The sequence below is a fragment of the Grus americana genome, chromosome 2, assembly GCF_028858705.1.
Source record: "Grus americana isolate bGruAme1 chromosome 2, bGruAme1.mat, whole genome shotgun sequence".
Classification (NCBI taxonomy): Eukaryota; Metazoa; Chordata; class Aves; order Gruiformes; family Gruidae; genus Grus; species Grus americana.
The window spans coordinates 45,194,987-45,215,550 of record NC_072853.1 but is presented as its reverse complement, the minus strand read 5'-3'; the positions used below and the strand labels follow the sequence as shown (position 1 = coordinate 45,215,550).

At 37.9% G+C, this 20,564-nt stretch overlaps 1 protein-coding gene across 4 annotated transcripts in view; it reads left to right on the top strand.

Annotated features, from left to right (window-relative positions):
• Positions 1–20,564, top strand: part of SNTG1 (syntrophin gamma 1) — a 367,033-nt gene that overhangs the window by 176,658 nt on the left and 169,811 nt on the right. For all 4 annotated transcript variants that reach the window (XM_054817565.1, XM_054817564.1, XM_054817567.1 and 1 more), the window contains exon 2: positions 14,735–14,789. In XM_054817565.1, the coding sequence (XP_054673540.1) occupies positions 14,763–14,789 (27 nt within the window). In that variant the 5' untranslated portion in view covers positions 14,735–14,762. The remainder of the gene's footprint in view (positions 1–14,734; positions 14,790–20,564) is intronic.

Here is a 20,564-nt window from a genome sequence, read left to right as displayed (position 1 = left end):
GGTGAACGTATCTGGGGGACACCACAGCTGCTTCCTCAGGAAATGTTGTTCAGAAGTCTTATCAGAGCAGGATTCTAGGTGGAGTGGTGGGAGATATGCACAGGCAGTGAAGGTGAGCTGAGAAGCTTGACAGCCTTACGTGTTTTTGCATTGGTTATTGCAAGGTTGGTATCTTGAAGATTTACAGGGAACTAGTCCAGGGACAAAGGAATTCCTCAGGCAGCTGAGTGTTTTCAAATATACTGACAGAGACTGAAAAATCCCATGATGCTGGAACTCTGTTTGGGAAAAGACTTATTTTTACCCTGTTATTTAGACTTTGTAATGATGTGTTAATTCTTTGACCAAACATGGCACTGTACTGTGCACACTGATGCTATTATTTTTATTATTAGAGTAATATTTTTTACATTATTATTTATGCTCATATAGAAAGATCCCCAAAAACCAGGCCACAGACATTGTCTTCATCCCTTTTGAAGACAAGCAGTACAGTCTAGCTAAGTGTAATTTGGGAACCTAAGAGAGCACATACACTCCAGTGTTCTGTTGGGGAAGGTCTGAAAATACAAGCTCTGTCTTCCTGCCCTGTTCCCATGAAGGAGAACAAAAATGTTAATTGGATCAGCAAATCTTTAACTATTTTTGAGGCACTTTTGAGTACTGCTGCTCTAGGGTCGTCTTAAAAATCTTATGCATAACTGCTCTCAAGCCTGGAGCAGGGCTAGTTTCTTTACAAGTGGATAAGAAGAACTCCCAATTCTATATATAATAAATAATTCATTGAAGAAAATTTGCTAAATGTTGTGTTTGTTTGCTGAATAGAAGGGTTTAGTAGTTGAATGTGATGATTGTCAAACAGTAGCCTAAATCCTTTGATAAACCCTCCTGTACATAAGAAGATGTTGCTGTGTGTTTGTATGACCTCGTGTCACCATGAACAATCAGGTGCATCCGGAATGGAGGCATAATCCAGAAGGGGAAAAGCTCAGCTCAATGGAAAGAAAAGTTAGAAGAAGGATATGCTTTAGATCCCAGATGATGAAAGGTGGGTTTACAAGGTTTACTCTTTAAAAAGAAAGCCAGATAGGTAGGTAGTTATAGGCTATTCACGTGGTTTTTTACTAGAGAATACTGAGCAGAACTGAAGTTTGCTCAAAACTTAGGACAAAAGAGAGACTGGTTTGGAGTTTTCTTTCCTTCCCCCTTTAATTTTTTTAAGCTGAACTTAAAATGATAGTCTAGAAAGGAAAAACTCGGGTACTTGGCTGTTTCAGTCTTTGAGAAGACAGTTATCCCAATGCCTGCAGTCAGTTATGCTTTATGAAGAATTCTTTTAAAATATGATCAAGTATCACAGACAAACATAGAACAACACTTCTGAAGCTAGAACCATTACAAAGGATTCCCACTCAATGTTAGTATTTATACTTCACAAATTGGTTTGTTTTTTTTCTTATATAGTTTCAAGCTCAGATAAAGCTGCTTGCCCAGGATTTCCTAGACTAACTTGCACTTTGGCATGTTTATTAACTGGTAAAATAACTTGTATTTTGGGGACTCTGGGCAGCAGAGTCCTTGACATTAAGTTTATAGAACTTCTGCTAAGCCATCATTTCACATTGTCCTGTATATTTCTCAGATTTAACTTGTCTGCCGTTTACTCTCACTATGTCCTTGTAGCTTACCCTGATGGCATTGCTGTCACTTACACTGAAAGTAAGAGGCCAGTCTTTTCCCTGGGCTATGTGGATGTCAACAGTTTCTAAAAATAGTCATGCATTTTGTTCTGCTGCATGATCTTAATTTAGCTGAGCTTCCTGCCTTAATCATTCCTTTGTGACAGGTTTGCCAAATCCCAGATCCTCAAACATGCCGTACAGCCCCACAACACCCATATTCATTTCCTGCGTCAGTGTGTTGTGCTAACATTGACTTAATTTGCTTTGATTCAGTGTGTCACTGGACTTCTGAACAGAGCGTGTTCACTTAACATATCTCTCCTTCACTTGAATATTTCTAAAATGATGAAGCTTTTCAGCAGTTGTGATTCAGATGGTACCCAAAACTGCACTTAAATAATTTGCTTTCAGTAGGCATGTCACAAGCAATTAGCTTTGATATTTCTGGTAATCTCGTGAAAAAAAAAAAAAAATACAGCACAGTTACCATATGACTGAAGATGTAAGGAAAGTACCTCTTAATGCATCTCTGACCCTCTCTTCTCAACATTACTGCTTATAGTCAGCTTATCCCTAAGATTCACATTACTTTTCTTTCTCCAAGTTTAATCTTTTGATTCCCAGGTCTGCTTAGGCTAGAGGGAGGAAAGAACCCAAAAAAATGTAAAGAAGTTAAGTTCTTTCATATACGTAAAGCACTTTCCCTTCAGCTCACAAGTCATAGTTAGAATACGGAATACTACTGATGAAAAAAAATAATAATAAAAAAAATTGTCATAGTACATATAGATTTGATCAAGCTGACTTTTATATAAGAACAGTTTTGAAAAATAATATGTAATGGGGAAAGGCAAATGAGTTTTTAAAAAACATGTGTCCATCTTCTCCTTCACATCATTTTCTTTCCTTGCCCTTCTTATCAACAATCTCTTCCCTCTTCTCTCATGTTTTTCTCTCCCCTTTTTATGCTTTTTCCTCTTTCATCAGTCTTCTCAGACTGGCACTGTGTTGCATTTATTAACACACAGACTTTGTGGATAGTTTGGAGAATTTTGTTTCCTACTTCTATTACCTTGGGGGAAAAGTATCCTGAAAAAGAACCCTATACCTCCCTCTAGTTCCATATCCCCACAGGGTGAGGGGATGGAGTCTTTAAACTATAACCTTTCTATTCCCTGAAATAGATTTTAAAGTGAATAAAGAAATTGTGATCTGAACTCTGTCCTCTCCCCTACTCTCTTGACCTAGAGTCTTGGAAAGTAAAAAGGAAGAGCAAAACTCCTGCTTTGCTTCACTGTGTCTGAAGTGCGGAAGTCTTTGGTACTGTTTAGTGTACCAATATAGATGTACACCTACTATATCTGTGAGCTTTGGAGACATCAATGAAATTTTTTAAACTTGAGTCCCACTTGATTTCAAGACTTATATTTAAAATCTTTCAAGTAAGTTAAGAGTTAGAAAAAAACTGAATTAAGCATAGCTATGCAAACTTAAGCCATCATATGTTCACATATACACTGTGACTCAGTTTCAGTTACACAACTGCAATCTAAATTTTCCACTAAAACTCACTTTAAAAAAAGTTCACATAAAAAGTAACCCAAAATGAAGTATCTTCTGGTACTCCCACAGGTAGGCTTGGAAGCTTTAGAGCTGTCATTTGAGGTAGTGTAGCAGTGACTGTAAAGTTCTGCCACTTTTTGTGAGTTTTGATAAGATGAAGCTCCTAGTTTATTATTATCAGTGAAACTGACTTCACATTGAGGTTGGTTGCATAAGACAGCCTACATCCATGGTATTTAACTGCACAGGTATCATTGGGTGGCAGCTCAGTTCTCCTAGACCAGCACATTTTATCACTAGCCAGTGTTTGTCTGAATCAACCTCAGTTTTAAAAAGTGGAGCAGGCTGTAGTTGGTGTTTCATTGCAATTTACTGCTATAACCTTATGGCAGGATTAACAACCTGCAGGAGAGGGCTGTATGGACAGCTGGGACGACCATTTCACCATCCCAGTCCAATCCAGTCCTGTATAGAAAGATTTTCAGTGAGGGATGCTGCTCTCAGAGGGATATTTTCTGATTAGCTTTAAGTGTTTCTCACCGGCTACTTAACTTTGTTTATTTTAATTTTACAGTACTTTAAGTGCTGTGTTTTCCTATGTGGCATATTTTGCATATCTCAAGTTCTCTTTTTATACATTTTGACAATGTACTGCTGCAGGAACAGTTTGACAATAAATAAACTTGACTTGATGATATTACAACAGTACTGCTACAAATTCCTGCTTTCTGGATTCCAGAGGAGTTAAAGAGGCTTTTGTTGCAATCATATAAAAACTCAAGTGGAAGATCTAATTATGTTGATTAATTTTGAGCCAAGTTATTGGTGTTTGTTTTCCATAAGTACCAAATTCTTCTCTATAGAAGTATCTGCTCTGAAAAAAGAGAAATGTGGTGAAGACTATGCAAACCATGACCATGATATCTCTGATGTCTAGAATTTCCTAGTTCATGCACAGTATTATTCTGCCTTCCTTCACTGGCAACTATTTGAAATAAGTTACTTTTTTCTTTTTTTTTTTCTTTTTTTCCTTAACCTGAGGAAAATGAATGTTTAATGGTAGCCTTTATAAGTGACTTTGCAGATAAGACAACACTGTAGCAGCAACTGTAATAAACCTTGGGTGCTCTCTATGCCATAGCTATGCTGTCCCAGAGATGACAAACAAATGCATAGTTTTTGATGGTGACAACTGGAAGTGTGCAAATGCTTGTTGTCATAGGAATTCTTCTTGGACAGGAAGGTCACTGTTAACTACAGGACCTGGTAGTAGAAGCCAAGTTGCAGTTCAGACTTCAGTCTAAAGCTGTCAAATGGTCACTTAATCAGAATAATTTAAATATTTTATCAATCAGTTTTTCAAATTATTCCTTGTATTTTTTTGTGATTAACTTGGTTATTTATGGAAAATCTGTAAATTCATACTTTAGAAAAGGAAGGGGAAAAAAGCCATGACGAAAATTAGTGACATTCAAGGATCGATGACCTGACACACTAAACAGCACAGTTTATCTAAGCTGCAGTACAACACTGAGATGCCTTAGTCCACTTTAAATAAGAAATCTGGGGTCTTGCTCCTATAATCCCCAATTTGTCTTGTTCCCTGGTGTTTCACCTAGGTGATTCTGATACCAGAGTTTAGTCTTTTAAAATGTCTTAGCAAAGTGTGTTGATTTCAGTAGAATCATCATAGAACCATAGAATGGCCTGGGTTGGAAGGGACCTCAAAGATCATCTAGTTCCAACCCCCCTGCTGCGGGCAGGGACACCCTCCACTAGACCATGTTGCCCAAAGCCTCATCCAGCCTGGCCTTGAACACTTCCAGGGATGGGGCATCCACAGCTTCTCTGGACAACCTGCTGCAGTGCCTCACCGCCCTCACGGTAAAGAATTTTTTCCTAATATCTAATCTCAATCTACCCTCTCTTAGTTTAAAACCATTACTCTTTGTCCTGTCCCTACATGCCCTTGTAAACAGTCCCTCTCTCTCAAGTATACCTGGTTTCTTCTGTTCTGCCAGCTTGCGCTCAGTGCTATCTCACAGCTTCTCAAGCTTCCTCTCTGCCCATCTCCCTGGTTAGCTGCCAGACCTATTCCCCAAACCTTTTTACCCCAATAGTCCAATTCCATTTCCAAGTTATCAGTGAGGAAACTGACTAGCAGTTTCAAAACCAGTGGTGATGGTAATTAATAAGTAGAAAGCAAGCTCCAATTCAAATGTCAGTAGGAAAACCAACAAATGTGAAATGATGCCAGTTTTTTCATGGGGCTGCTTTGATTTGATGGTTGGACTTGATGATCTTAGAGGTCTTTTCCAACCTTAAAGATTCTATGATTCTATGATTTTTGTTACCATCTCGGTGGAAAGGACTGATAAAGTCCAGTGTCCTTCACTGCTGCATTTGACACCCCATCCCAACAAGATACCCAATTCTATCTGAACCAGTTAGCAGCTTCTGCTACAAATCCAGAACAGAACTTGTATTCACACCTAGGGACAAAAGAGAAAAGCAACTTAAAACACTGCCACTGGTCTATTTCAAACTAATTACAAATTTATTACATTGTGATATATACTTTTGTAATACAAAATATAATAGTATTTTCATTTTGTGAATGTAGAATAGGAATATTCTGTTTAATAATATCACTCATTTCATCAAAATAAATGATAACATAGAACAAAAATGCTTTGACCTTAACTAATTTCAATCCCATCAAAAAGGCGAAAGGTCAAAATCAAGCATTGTTTTGGTTACGAAATTTCAAATGAAACTTGGATATTTTTCTTGTCCTAGGGCAATTTAAAATGACTTGTCATTTTGTTTTCATTGAAGTTAATGAAACTTCTGAATTTCTCTGAGATTAGATTTTGTCATTTCTTTCAGTTATGCTTATCTTGTTAGTTCAGGCTCTATTAAGACATGCTAGAGTTTGTGATTCAAACTGTAGTATATGAGCAGAAATGCTATCATATCTCTTGCAAAGTTCTGGTTTGCATTTTCCTTGGTATATGGGAAACATTTCAATGAATTAATGAGATGGAAATATGTGCCACTGGAACATGTGGAAATGGAAATATGTGCAAAATGGAAGTAAAACATTCATATTCCTTTGATTCAGTGAATGTCTTCTGTACTAAGTCTGGTATCATGTCACTTCTTCATGGGTAGGAAGGCTCTGCAGAGGGATCTGGACAGGCTGGATCAATGGGCTGAGACCAGCTGTGTGAGGTTCAACAAGGCTCAGTGATGGGACCTGCACTTGGGTCACAACAACCCCATGCAATGCTACAGGCTTGGGGCAGAGTGGCTGGAAAAGGACCTGGGGGTGTTGGCTGACAGTCAGCTGAATATGAGCCAGCAGTGTGCCCAGGTGGCCAAGAAGGCCAACAGCATCCTGGCTTGTATCAGAAACAGTGTGGCCAGCAGGACTAGGGAAGTGATCGTCCCCCTGGACTCGGCACTGGTGAGGCTGCACCTCGAGTGCTGTGTTCAGTTTTGGGCCCCTCACTACAAGAAAGACATTGAGGGGCTGGAGCGTGTCCAGACAAGGGCAATGAAGCTGGTGAAGGGTCCAGAGCACAAATCTTATGAGGAGCGGCTGAGGGAACTGGGGTTGTTTAGCCTGGAGAAAAGGAGGCTGAGGGGAGACCTGATCACTCTCTACAACTCCCTGAAAGGAGGTTGTGGCCAGGTGGGTGTTGTTTTCTCCTCCCAAGTAACAAGTGATAGGATGAGAGGAAATGGCCTCGAGTTGTGCCAGGGGAGGTTTAGATTGGATATTAGGAAAAATTTCTTCACCGAAAGGGTTGTCAGTCATTGGAACAGGCTGCCCAGGGAAATGGTTGAGTCACCATCCCTGGAGGTATTTAAAAGACATGTAGATGTGGTACTTAGGGACATGGTTTAGTGGTTGGACTTGGCAGTGCTAAGTTAATGGTTGGACTTGGTGATCTTAAAGGTTAAAATGATTCTATGATTCATTTAATCTGCTTTTAATTTTTTATTTTTTTTTTAAATTCATTGTACATTATTATTTTGAGGTTTTTAAAGCCACATTTTTACTATGTGTCATCTGGGGGAAATACAGATTTTTCAGATTTCACTGTGAATGATTATTTTTCCATTAAGATCTTCTGCAATTTACTTTGGACCTGACACGTGCATATATACAGGTATAAATATGTTTGCCAATATATTTGTCTCAAATAAATATGTGATATTATACTATTTCCATTTACTGAATGTCAAAGCATACCAGAATAAAATGATCTTTTTTTAAATGGTATGCCATGTTGTTAAACTTAAGAATTACAATACTTGTTGTCTTTTACGTGACATTATAATACTGTTCCATTTTGGGGAATTAAGGGGACAATCATTAATAGCTTACACTGTCCACACTCATGTAATCATTAGTATGTAAAAATGTCCTTTTATGCCAAATGGTTACAGGCATTTAAAGAATTTCTGAAAGGATGAGACCTTCTAAGAATTCTTAGAAGTCAATATATTCCTTTTTTTTTCTCCATATTTTTTGCTAAAATCCTAAATGCTTTTATGTAAATATCCTGTAACACATACATCCAAAACACTGCCCAAAGAACATGGCGGACTAGAGTATCAACAACCATTAATTTTAAACATTTTTTTTAAGTCAATAAGGCTATGCTTGCCTACAGAAATGGAGGGATAGTACTCTTATCATTGAGGAAATATAAATTATGTGCTAGTATTGCATTCATGTTTTTTTAGTCTGAATCTGGAACAGCAGAGCTAGGATTAGCAGGGATTTTTTGACTGAGTTTTGTGAAAACAGAATCCAGTTCCTAAAGAGATATATTTAGCCCAAACAACTTCACTAAGTGTATTTTACCACTCCCTTATTACATGCTGCATACATTTGCTTAGTCTGTGGATATATAAAACTCAAAAATATTTTGTACACTTATTTAATTTTGTGGTCATACTGATTTTATGCACCTCCCTATTTGTGAATCAGTTTATCTTAGTTTGCATCAATCCAACTTGTTTTGCTCACATAGGAAAACTTTAGAAACTTTTATGATTTTTTAAATATATATAAATGTAGTTATTACCACACGATTCTGAGGTCTGCTTTCTCTGGACCTCACAGGGCTAAATGTGTGTTTTATTATATTAGCTGTAGAATAAATGTCCTACATTGGGGGTAAGGCAAAGACAAAACTTACATTAAACTGTGACCTTGTCATTAAGTATTATCTTACCTGCTTGATAATTTGAAAAAGCATGCTCAGTATTTGAAGAAGTTGAAGCATTCCTGTCTTTAGCTCACTTTATTATTCAAGCAATTCCCAAGAATCCAGCAAATTAAAATCTCCAAAGTGTTTATAACTTTACATCCTTTAAGAGATTGGTACAATGTTTGTTTGTTTGTTTGTTTGTAACTTAAGTGAAATCAGAAGATGTAATATGATGTGGAGTGTCACATTCCAAACTATTAGCATTAGGCATAATGCGAGAAGCGTGACATTTATATTTGACTGGGAAACAATTGCCTTGGCAGTGGAATCCCAGTATCTCTTTCATAAGGAAATTCTGTATTGAGAGATAATGGAGAGAAAAAACAGACTGCAGTGCCAGATAGAGAAGAACTTCTGTTCATCTTTGATACAAGGCACTGTTATTTAGGCAGAACTGAGAAATGGTCTAAATCATGAAACAGTGCATGGAGCCTCCAGAGCAGTTAAGAATAAGGAGACACTTAATCCCTGCTTGGGCTTTGACATCTGCACTACCTCTCTGTGAAATTAAGTATGTAATTATATTCACATACTTCTAGTGAATCACCAAAAGGTAACACTGGAAAAGCGAGACATCAGACGGATCTTTTTTTCCTAGCAACATCCAGGTTTTAACCCAAAGCCAAACTGCCCTGTTCCAGTTTGGCACAGAGCATTTCACATACAGACATGCAGTAGCAGCCCATTGGCACTTAACCTCACCATTTTCAGATGATTATCCTGTAATACTGCTTTTTCCCTCTGAAAGATTGTGTGTTGCATGGCTTTTGGTTTTTGCTTTTGTTTGGTTTTTTATTATTTTTTTTAATTTTATTTTGCCATTTCCATCAGTTTGCTTTTGCCAAGCCAGAACAGGCTGGGTTACTTGTTGAGTCATTTTGTGGGTGTTTGTTCTGGTGGGCAGCAGATAATTGTCAGTGCAAACAGTACTGGATAAACAAATAGGAGCCCAAGATACATTCATTCAGTTAATACTGCCTTGTGGCTCACTGATTCTTGAAAAAAATTGATGTTTATACAGTGAATCTTTAATTGAGCTTTCTGATTACAAATGCTTGCAACTGAAATAAATTATGACTTGCAGGTAAATATCATTCTTGTTTTAACCAAGGCAAAATGAATTAAACATTAAAAACATTGTTAGCTACTAATTGCCAACTTCAATTCTTTGGAAGCATGAGCTTTGCTAAGAGCTGGACATTTTGTCAAAAAGCTTTGTCGGGTGATTATTTTCATCACTGCCAAAGTGCACGGCTTTGCTGAGTTCAAAGCTCATCTCAGTCCTTGAACTATCAGGTAGATTGAAGTAGGTGGAGCTCAGGGGCCTCCAGCTTTATGAGCATCTTTCAACTTCAATTAATTTATTAAAGCTGCAATTCTGTGCAAGGAATATATAGATCCCCCTTCATGTATTGAACTCTATGAGGGAAGTATGAGGCTGTGTGTTTGGATCTAGAGACTGTTCCCAACACATTGAGAAATTTTTCACCAGATGAGTCCAATATGTTACTATCGTAAATTATTAAAAATCATTATATTAACCGAACATAAGTAACTCAGTGTTCAAATGAAATATAATTCAAGTGTGCTGGAAGACAGCAACTGAATAAGGTTTTATTAATCTGCGGTTACTAAACTGCTCCTTTGATTTACTGTGCTGTATGCGTGCCTCTGACCACTCTTCCAGTACTAAACACTTTTTAGCAAGCTGGATGGAATGAGTATGCCTTCATGGAATTTGCGTTTAAAAGTAATGCCTCTTTACATGTAAGGGTAATTTCTAAGCCTTCTTTCCCTATTTACAATAAAGATGGGTTTGTTGGGTTTTTTAATTATTGCTAAAAAAGAAAAAAGCCCCTGCAGAGTTACAAAGGTGTATGTTTCATTTCGTAACACACACAAAAATGACACGTATGATTTCCTTTAGACATCTTCAAAATGTAAAGTACAAAAGATGATGGGAAGAATGGAGGCATGAGAAGGGCTTGAAAAGGCAAACAAGAAGTTTAGTTGTGAACTACTATCACATTTAGTTGCAGATCTGATATTTGTGCCGTTGAAACGTGGCTTTAGTCTGTTTCCTACTTAGCAACTCAGTTCTCAGACAATAAGAATTTCTTGTGACTAGTCTCCAGCAAGTAAGAAGTATACAAGCTACAGTGATATCATATGCTAAATCAAATTGCATTTGATAATACATCATTTCTCCATGAACTTGTTATTTGTGCATACAATATTGTATTCTTACTTTGCACCAGTAACCTTAAGAACTTACTATGGCTTCAATAGTATTTTATTTAGCTTGTGGTATTCCCACCACTTTACAAATTGTCTCTTATTACTGTTGTGTGCACATGAAATTTTGTTTGCTATCTTATTTTATTAAGTATACTGGAGTATTCAGTCACGGAAGTACTTTGTGAAATTACATCTATTATACTACTGGAATATGACCTGATTTATTATAAGAAGATCAGAGCATAGCTCAAGTGCTCAGTGCATTATCCTAAATGAAGCTTTGTCTCTGAGGGCTGCCATAGCCTTCAACTTTACCATTATGTTTTAGCCATTGATTTCCCTTTAGAACACAAATGCCATAATAATACTGCTCAGTAAATGTTTCTTCAGTATTGAATAACTGCTTGTTCTGTCAAGGGGGTGTCAAATTCTGTTCCCAACCTGTCTGTCATGTGTTACTTCCTTTACATCTATCAGCAGAGATGAGCTAAGTAAGTTTGGTAACTCAGTTTTGGAGGAAAGTGCAGATTGCAAATCAAGTCAAAAGGAAGGAAAGTAACTTTTCACAGCTTGCTTGTTTCCATATCTTTGATCGCATTGGTTCCCAACCCTTTCAGAGGAAGCCTCGCTGCTGTTCAAGCCACTCTTTCTCTTTGAGTAATGCAAGCTGCTCGTGCGTCCCCCTGTGCTTGCACACTCTGCTCTGTCCTGGCACTGTCGCTGTTTCCTCTGCGCCTCCTCCCTTCAAAGCCACAGGCAGCTCCTTTCTCACCTTCTGGAGCACAGCTTGTGCCAAAGCAAACTAAGGGTGGGGAGGGACAAAAAAAATCAGATGTTGAGGCTGAAGGGGGCTTTGGGCTGGTAACCAGGGAGCTGTCTAGGTGAGACTGAAGGAAGCTCCTAGGAGAGCTGGAAAGGTGCTCGGGTGAAAGTGGCTGTGATTTGGAGATAAAGGGGTTGAAGATGTTAGCCAGAGGCTGATGGGGGATATCTGTCAGCAGTGGGTTTCACAGTTTATCATTTTATAAATGTTTTATTTTTAAAATTACTTGGTTTTATATTTTCGGCCTTTATTCATGTATTACAGGAGGAAGCAATTACTAATCATTGGGACATTTTACCAGCATAAGATCATAAAATTTCAATATGATGCATGATATGTATTCCTGTAATGTAATCATCTAGAGAGTTTATTCAGGGTGTAAATACTGGAAACAATGATATTTCTGAGTTGATTTATGAGGTACTGCACTTTGTAACCAAACCTTCCCTGTACTGTTTCTGAAATACCAAGTGTTATAAAATTGCTGATAGTCAGAAAAAGAACACTGATAATCGGCTTAAATTCTCTGTGTGCAGCTGCGGATGAGAATCGATAGGAAATAGAGGGACAGAGAAGCAGTGGCAGCTGTATTGCAAAGATTAGTAACTGAGTTGTCGAATGCCTGAGAAACAGGTACGCTCATTGCAATGAGTATGATTTTGTGTTGAGAATTACGTAGTTTCAAGTTTACATTTTAGACAATACTTTAATAGTAAAAGCTCTTGTCACAGATAGTGAAAAATTGCCTCTAACCAGCTTTCCCAGAGGAAACTCTGTGTGTAATCTTTCTGTGGGAAACAGAGAAGTTATTTTGGTAGGACATGGATGTCAGGAGAGTATTTGTTGTGTATTTTATTTTACCTGTTTGTAATTTAGCATGTAGGGGAAAAAGGAAGTATCACTAAGGTGATTGGCAGGTTGATTCATCAAGTATCAACAGGTAGCGGGAGGCGATATTTATAGTTTGAGGACTGTCTCTCTGAAGGCCAAGGGCACTGTTTGACATGACAGCACTCAAGACATAGGACAGAGAACTATGACTCCTGCCTTTCAAAATAATTTTAAGCATGCTAGAGTTAATGGCAGTGGTGTTTAAAATGGGGGGTTTAAAAGGGTTTTTAAAAAAAGGGATTTTAAAAAGGGTTTTAAAGGGCTTTTTCAATAAAGAATTTGATATTAATGTGAAGTTTCATACTTCTAAGATTGCTAAATTATTGTCTGAGCAGAATTAGAAGTTATTTTAGCTCATGAGCTGTATGTACAATCAGCTATGATGCTGCAAAGCCTAGTTGTTCTTGACTGTTCTTCTATGTGGTAATACAAATATTTCTGAAGTAAATAAATGCATAATACATGAAAACAACAAAAAGAAGAAAATGGAGTAATACTGAGTTGTGGAAATGACCCGGATTTGATAGGATTTACATCAAACAGTAGCTAAAAAAGAATTGTCATTGACTGTGGAACCAAAGTTGCCCCAACTCAAACTTTGCAGAAATTTTATTAATAAGGCAGAACATAAGTGAAAACACTTTTGACTGTAAAGGAATTACTGACCTGACACAATCAGGGCCCAAGAAAGGAGAACACCGTGCAGTACTTCAGTTCATATTTTAAAGATACATACATTTATAGTTCCAGAAGGCTAAAAAGTTCTCAGAATACTTTGCTAAAGTGAGTAAAGCCTCTTTCCCGCTTCAGCTTACTCAGCACCTGGAAAGAGAGTTCATAAAAATTACAAGGAAACCTGTTTCTTTGCGCAATGTCTGTCCCACCAGAGAGAACAGTCTTCAAGATTGTAATAGTGACCTTGTTTTTTATGAGCACTTTGAGAGCAGAATTACAGATACAGTTCTTTATTGGATCTTGGTGCACTTGTAAAGCTGATAAAGAAGGAATGATGATGGGTTCCTTTTAAATTCCTGCGTTGTAACCTAGCCAACCTAGCCTAGCTCTGCTGGAAATTAGACTAGAGCACAGGCTGTGAACCAGGCAGAGCTCAGTAAATTAACCTCATGTGTGCGTGTGCTTGGGTTTAATAAAACTGCATCCAGGGCAGCAAAACAAATTAAGAGACTTAATTAAGAGATTAAGAGGTTTTATTATTATTATTATTAGGACTTATATTTTTGTACAATGTGAACTATAGTTTTTTTAGTTTTAAACTTAGGCTAATGGGGCAAATTTTGTGTTGGAGATTTGAGTACTATATTTATACAAATAATTGTAAGCACATAATTAATAAAGAATAGCAATAAAATGCTTGATTGCGAAGATTTGGTTACAGGTTTTGTTTCTCCAGCCATTGAAGGAAATGACTGTTTTTTCCAGGAAGTGTTTCCTGGAAACGTTATTGCATGTTATGATGCATGAATATTTCTGTTGGAGAACCAGCAGCAGGACACTGTTATTATCCTTTGATAACAGCATGTTCCAGTGGCTTTATCTCATAAATAGATGAATGCATAAGTGTGCATTGGGATGAATACACTCTAGGTAAAGGCCAGGCAAAGTGATAATCACAGGATTTGGTGTGACATTTTGCCAGTACTCACACATATTCCTGACTTTTCTAACATTTGGTTTTTTTCAACTCATTAATATTTCTGCAAAGTAGGCACACTGTTAAATGACACTGGCTTTCTTGGAGAGATTACGTATGTTAATAAAATGTGAGACAAAAGGTATTGATGCATGATGAGTTTTAATTAGAGGAGAAAAAAAAAAAAGTGTGTTAGAAGAGAGAGGGCATTCTGAAGAGCAACACTTGTCTCCATCTGAAGTGTTACTTTCCAGTATACCCTTACTTTTGAAAAAAACCCACCAATGAAAACAACAAAAAATGCCAAAACAGCCACTAAGAAAAGTAAGTTTGAATGTCCTGTGGGAGGAGGTTGTGGGAACATAAGCATTCCTTTGATTATACTCAGTGAAACTGGGTTGTGTATTTTATAAGAAACAGGAACAACTTGTAACACCTTGCACTTCCTAATCCTGTTGCAACTTTGATAATTTCTCTTTTTAAGCAATGACTATAACGGGACCTTTCAAAGAGAAGTGCAATTGCTCAGCTCAGACAGATAACTTTTATGTTTTGCAATATCTTTTTCGTTCTAATGAAATCTTTCTCTCCATTTTAGACAAATATCACTTGCTGTGTCATAGCACATGGATTTCAGGACCACCTGTGAAGAGGTAAGATCAGATATTTTTCTTTTCAAACAATAGTAGAATCAAAAGCAATGAACTATTAATCCTTTTTACATGCAAAATCCCTTTTTTTACCCTTTTTTTCAGAAATGAGAGGAATTATATAATCAGATATAAGTTATTCAGCTGATCACTTTATGGTGGCAGACAGACTTTGTAGTAGAAGATGAAAGAATTTGCCCAGGTGTATTCATCACTAGCCTTCACCTCTGTCCATTCCAATTTACCTCTTTAGGCACAGTGTAGATGCAGGTAGCTATGTTTTGTGTGAGCTTTGCTCTTAGTGAAGTGTTTATGTCTGAAAGCCTGTACCTGAAGAAAAACCTCAACAGAGCCAGAAATCTGCCTAGTGCTGTTCAGCAAAATCATGGGAGAAATGTAGCAGTATGGGGAAAGGGCAGGGAAAGAGGGGAGGCCTTTAAGATGACCAAAATGAAAAGTAATTCAATTCTGATTTGATGAAGTAAGAGTGTTATTTTCACTTAAAATACGTATAGTTTCATAATGTCAATGCAAAGTACTTCAGTCCCCTTCTACTAGAGATGGGGGAAGTGCTTTGCTTTCTGTGTTCGTACTACGTGAAAGAAAGTAAATGAGATGTATTTGTAGATGTTAAAAGCAGCATCATATTTACTCAATGATTGTGTAGGAATGAATTGTTTTAATGTGTTTTCACAACTTTAGCGATTGAGACTCAGAACTATTTACACCAAATTACACAATGATGTCAATGCATTATTATGATTAAAAGGTCATAACAATTACCTGCACACTGAGAATCACAAGCAATGTTTAGGAAGTTATGACTGGGAACAAGAAAACTGGCCATATCATTAAGTGTGACCATGATCCCATGAAAAAAATAGAAGTGGAGGGATGGAAACAGCAGTAGAACCAAGAACTAACTGCAGCTAAAACCAGTTTTGACCTGAGAATCAATTGGCATAAATTAGGGGAGAAGAGAAAATAAGCAGGCTAAAGAACATTAAATCATGACAGCATTCTGAAAGGAGTGGTAGGGTCAAAAACTAAAGTGGAATTAAAAATTAAAAGTGAAACTTGCCTTTGGGAAAGGATACTGTAATGGCTGTCCAGGATGCTATGTAACACGGTTTAATATCTCAGAAGATCCATGCCCAGTCTAAGTACTGTAATACAGTATATCTCAGGTTATTTGCCTGGAAAAAGCAGTTAGTTTTGAGGTTTGGTTTTTGGTTTTGTTTCTTTTTTAAATATCTTTTTTCAATGCACTTATTGAGCAAAAGAGGCAGATACATACTATTTTCATAGGATTTTTATGTTATTATTTAAACTGCATGCTGGTATAGACTATTTAGTGGCGATTAACTTCACTCTGTGCCCATAAGCATTAACAAGAGCAGCCTCAGAAAGACAACCTGACAGATGAGTCCTGTCTTGGCCTTTACAGTGCAAGTATGTTGACAGATCTGTTTTGTTCGGTATCTAGCTTCTAATGGGGGCATTGATATCAAATATAGCTCTTTAGAAATCAGTTGCTTTGTTGGAGTTTCTGTGATAGTCACAGAGAGGATGGCTCCTCCCATCCTAAAAATGTTCCGTAATCTGGAGACCATGAAGAAGCTCCTTTAGCTTTCAGATTAATAAAATTAAATGAGGTGGATTCAACTCCAGTTTATCTGCTTCATGTAAAATGAGCTTTGTGCCACAGAGTCAGTGATGTCAGTTCTGAGAAATTCTGAAAACTATGATCTACATCTTTCCTCCCAAGCCAATCAAAGTTAATAAAATATACTTTCAACCTACTTTCATCAAATGCCTATGTCTAAATAAATCATCAGTAGCCTTATGCTTACACATAGTGTAATTTTTGACTAAAATCATTGTAATCACTATCATTGTAAGGCATCATCTACTTTGTTTTTTGTTTGAGGGAAAATATATTGAGCTGAATCTGAAAGCCCAAGAGAGGGGAGGCTGCTGCAGCTCCATGCCCCCCAGTCCGACCATTAGAGAGGGTGAAGATGTATCCCCAATAGGCATATGCACACAGACCACACATATGCACTACATGTATCCATATATATGTATTTACTTATGTACACGGCGAGCCATGCAGATCACATACAGACACACAGAGCAGTCACACAAACACAGACAGCTCCGACAGCATCATCCTGCTCCCCTGTATGGCTGGGCAGGATGGAGGTCCACTATTGAGAATATATGTATGTGCATGTACAGTGTGGATGCCTTCAGCAGCTGGGCTTAGTTTGCCCAGCAGCTGCCCATGGATCCCAGTCTTCCCAGTTGTTGGCAGCTGGGCATACGAGCCCTTGAGGCCTTAACCCCTCTCCAGCTTTTGGTACAGACATACACACACTCCCATCCCCCCAACATCCCCAGGGTCCCTCACCCAGGAAAAGAGTTAGAAAGGAATTTAATAAGAGGATGAGACAGACTGTGCTGATGAGGCTCAGGGCATGGCCCGACAAGCATACTGACCAGAAAACTGTTTATATATGACCAACCCCTTTTTCTCCCCTTAATCTTCTATTTTCCCCTACTTGTTCCTCCACAAATCACTTAAACCCCTCCCTTCCCCTGCCTTTGATTTCTCCCCTAAACATCCCATAATAAGTCCGGTGCAATCCAGGACATCCCATAATGTGTCTCACACCCACAGGCAGTGACCCCCACTCAGTCCTATAGCTGCTCTGGCATTGACTTATCGTGATGGGTTTCACACCTGGACACTGGGGCTGAGGCTGTCCAGGGACAGCCCTGGCAGGGGACCAGACCGGGTGTCCCTTCCTCTGAGTCCCTAATTTGGGTTCCCATCTGCCATTGTGCTCCTGTGCTCCTCTGGGCTTGTGGTGATGGGCCTTCAGTAAGCTGGTGTCCCCTTTGATAGAACTGGGCAGGGTGTTATTTGGACTCCCTCCATCTGCCATAGTCTGTGTATACTCCTTTATGTGTGTGCAGACAAGATTTTATTGCGTAACCTAACAGTTGTGGGTTTTATCTACTTCTTGGCTTTCAGAAGGGTTCATTTTTGTTTCTCCACTCAGGTGGACACTGTCCTTTGAATTGCACCATCCAAATATTAAGTAATTACTTAACATGATTGTTCACTTGAATTCAGTATGAGGTGTAATCATCCATTCTGTCAGGTATTTCAATTCCCAATATATACCTATTGCTTTTAATGCAGTTTCCTTAATATCTTAAAATTCTCCAGACTTGACAGCAAAACCTCATCTAGTACTTGAGCTTCTTATGAAAGTGACAATAGCAACTAAAGAAAATACTGTTGTGGCACTACCTCTTTAATTAACTTGTGGTTCTGTTCCATTGGCACATCTTCAGCAACAGTTTAGTCACTCCAAGCCACAGAAGTTTTGGCATTATTTTATTTATTTCAACTATTGACATGAAATGTAAAGTAGCTGTAGACTTTGCTCCATGTACCTTTTTTTTTTTTATTGGTTACCTAGTCAGTACATTTACAACTTTCAGCCTTCTTTCCCCTCCATCCCCTATTGTATCATATTCTCAATCATACTTTGTATCTGGGAAAAATAGTCTCTGGTCTTCTATGCCAAAATAACGACTAGGCAGTTTTTAATAATGGCAATAAAGTTGTCATGAGGTATCTTGGTTATTTGGTCTTCCTCTTCTTTCACTCTTTGTTTCCTTTCTTCTGAATATCTTATCGTCTTTCTTTCTCCACATTCCAGTGCTATAACCACCACCACTGTAGAAGATCACTCTCCCAAAATGAGGAGTGGGGCTCAGACTCATTGGTACTTCCATCCTCATCCTTGCTAATGGCAGTAAATGGTTTGTACTGAGTTTCAGTTAGGATTAAACCAAAATATTCCACATAGATTCACTGAGGCTAAAGCACATTTTTCATAGTGAGACAGTCCTGGAAAGTTGAAACAGATAGAAAGTTTATTAAAGCAACAGATATAAAGAGTTCAGAATTGCCAGTGATGAATGCACTTACTACAATAGCGCTAATATATGATTATAATCCCAGCAAAATGCCATCCCAGGTATTCTTCACCAAAAGGTAAAGTTGCAATGCTTACCAAGAAGGCATCCCTATCTTGGGTGGAGGAGGAGCACAGCCCATTGACTGCCTCTTCTGGGTCTTCAATCTTTTCTCTCCCCCCTGGGAGTAACTTCCTCAATATCCTTTATTCCCTAACCTTAGCTGTTCCTTGCCGGGGGTGACATTTAACATGATTTGGGTGGAGAGTTGAGTACTGTAGTCATATATGTTCAGCATGTACTTCTTTTAGCTCATTATCATACTTAAGGGTGTCAACTTTAATATTCATTTCACGGATAATTAAGCAAAAGATCTCACTCCGGGCACAGTGGCCTTCAAGATTTTGTGTAGAAACCGTTTATCTGTTTATTCCACATTCTTTAGCCAAAACAGGGCTGTCTTGCTGCCATAAGACTCCCTCCTTCGGCTGCTTCTCATGCCAACCTTGCGGATCTCCATCCACAATGATTGTATAAGAGATAAGCGGACATCAGTGGTTTTAACCTCTTATGTGCAATTCTCACAATGAAATATTAAATTTTTTTTGCCTTAAACTACTCTTCTCATTCTAAATAATTGCTGCTCTAAATAACTGCACAGAGATATCTAGTGCGTTGGAGATCTCAGAGGGAACGTTAGTTCTTTCATAGTACTGATGCTTTCATGCATCCCTTATTTTTTCTAGTGTTTACTAGTGGGATTTGGTTTGAGATTTGAACACTGAAATGGTCTTGTCTACTTGTAGGTACCTGCACTTTGTGCCTAAGTTCCTACTGCAGATCTGAATAGTACAGTCAGTGGAGCCTAGTGAGTAATTCAGTTCCCCCCAAACCTGCTGATCATCTGAATTGCTCTCTACTCTTTATTGCCTATAATGAGAACTTCTCCATTGATTATAATGAGAGCTTAGACACTTATATGTAGACAGATACAGTTTGATGTCAATCTCAGGATGATTCCTATGATCCTAATGATTACTTTCTCCCCTTATCTGTAGACTGTGCTGCCTTTCAAAGCATCTTAAACTGGTTTTATACTGCAAGAAGATACCTTCTGTGCTAAACAATTCAAATTGTACTACAAAAAGATGAGCTCTTACACACATACACATGTTGTTCGGTTTTTGTATTTTTCTAAGGGAAACTACCTGGTATCTGATGATGAGAAAGTTATAGTTAATTTTTTCTTGTGGCTTCTCCACTTGCTAGTTGTGGGAAATTTTCCATTGTTTCATATTTAATTATTCTGGATTCCATGCTCTCTTCCTTCACTGATCAGCAAATGTATCCATTGTAGTGGTTCATGTACTTATTTAACAATTTCCAAGCCATAAGGCTATCCAGCTCCTCTTTTAGACTTTATCCTGAGCTTTCTGAACTTTACAAGAGCATAAATCATAGAGTCACTGGGTTCTTTAAACGCTCTCCTGTACTCATTTGACCTTATTCTATATTCTGAAAACTATCTCTTGGAAGATAACCTCAGTCTCTGACATAAGACTGTCCTCTGCATGGAAAGTACGCTTCCGATGAAATTGAATACTTGGGATGATTATAATGCATTAGAACATTTTCCCCTTAGATACTTTTTTTTTTCCTTAAGTTGGTATTTTCCATCTACTTCATGAACAAGCTGCATGAGCAGCTTTCTAACTTATCCAACTTTCTAACTCTTGAAATCTCATTCTTTACTTCTGTTAGCTTGGCTTTTTTTTGTTTTTC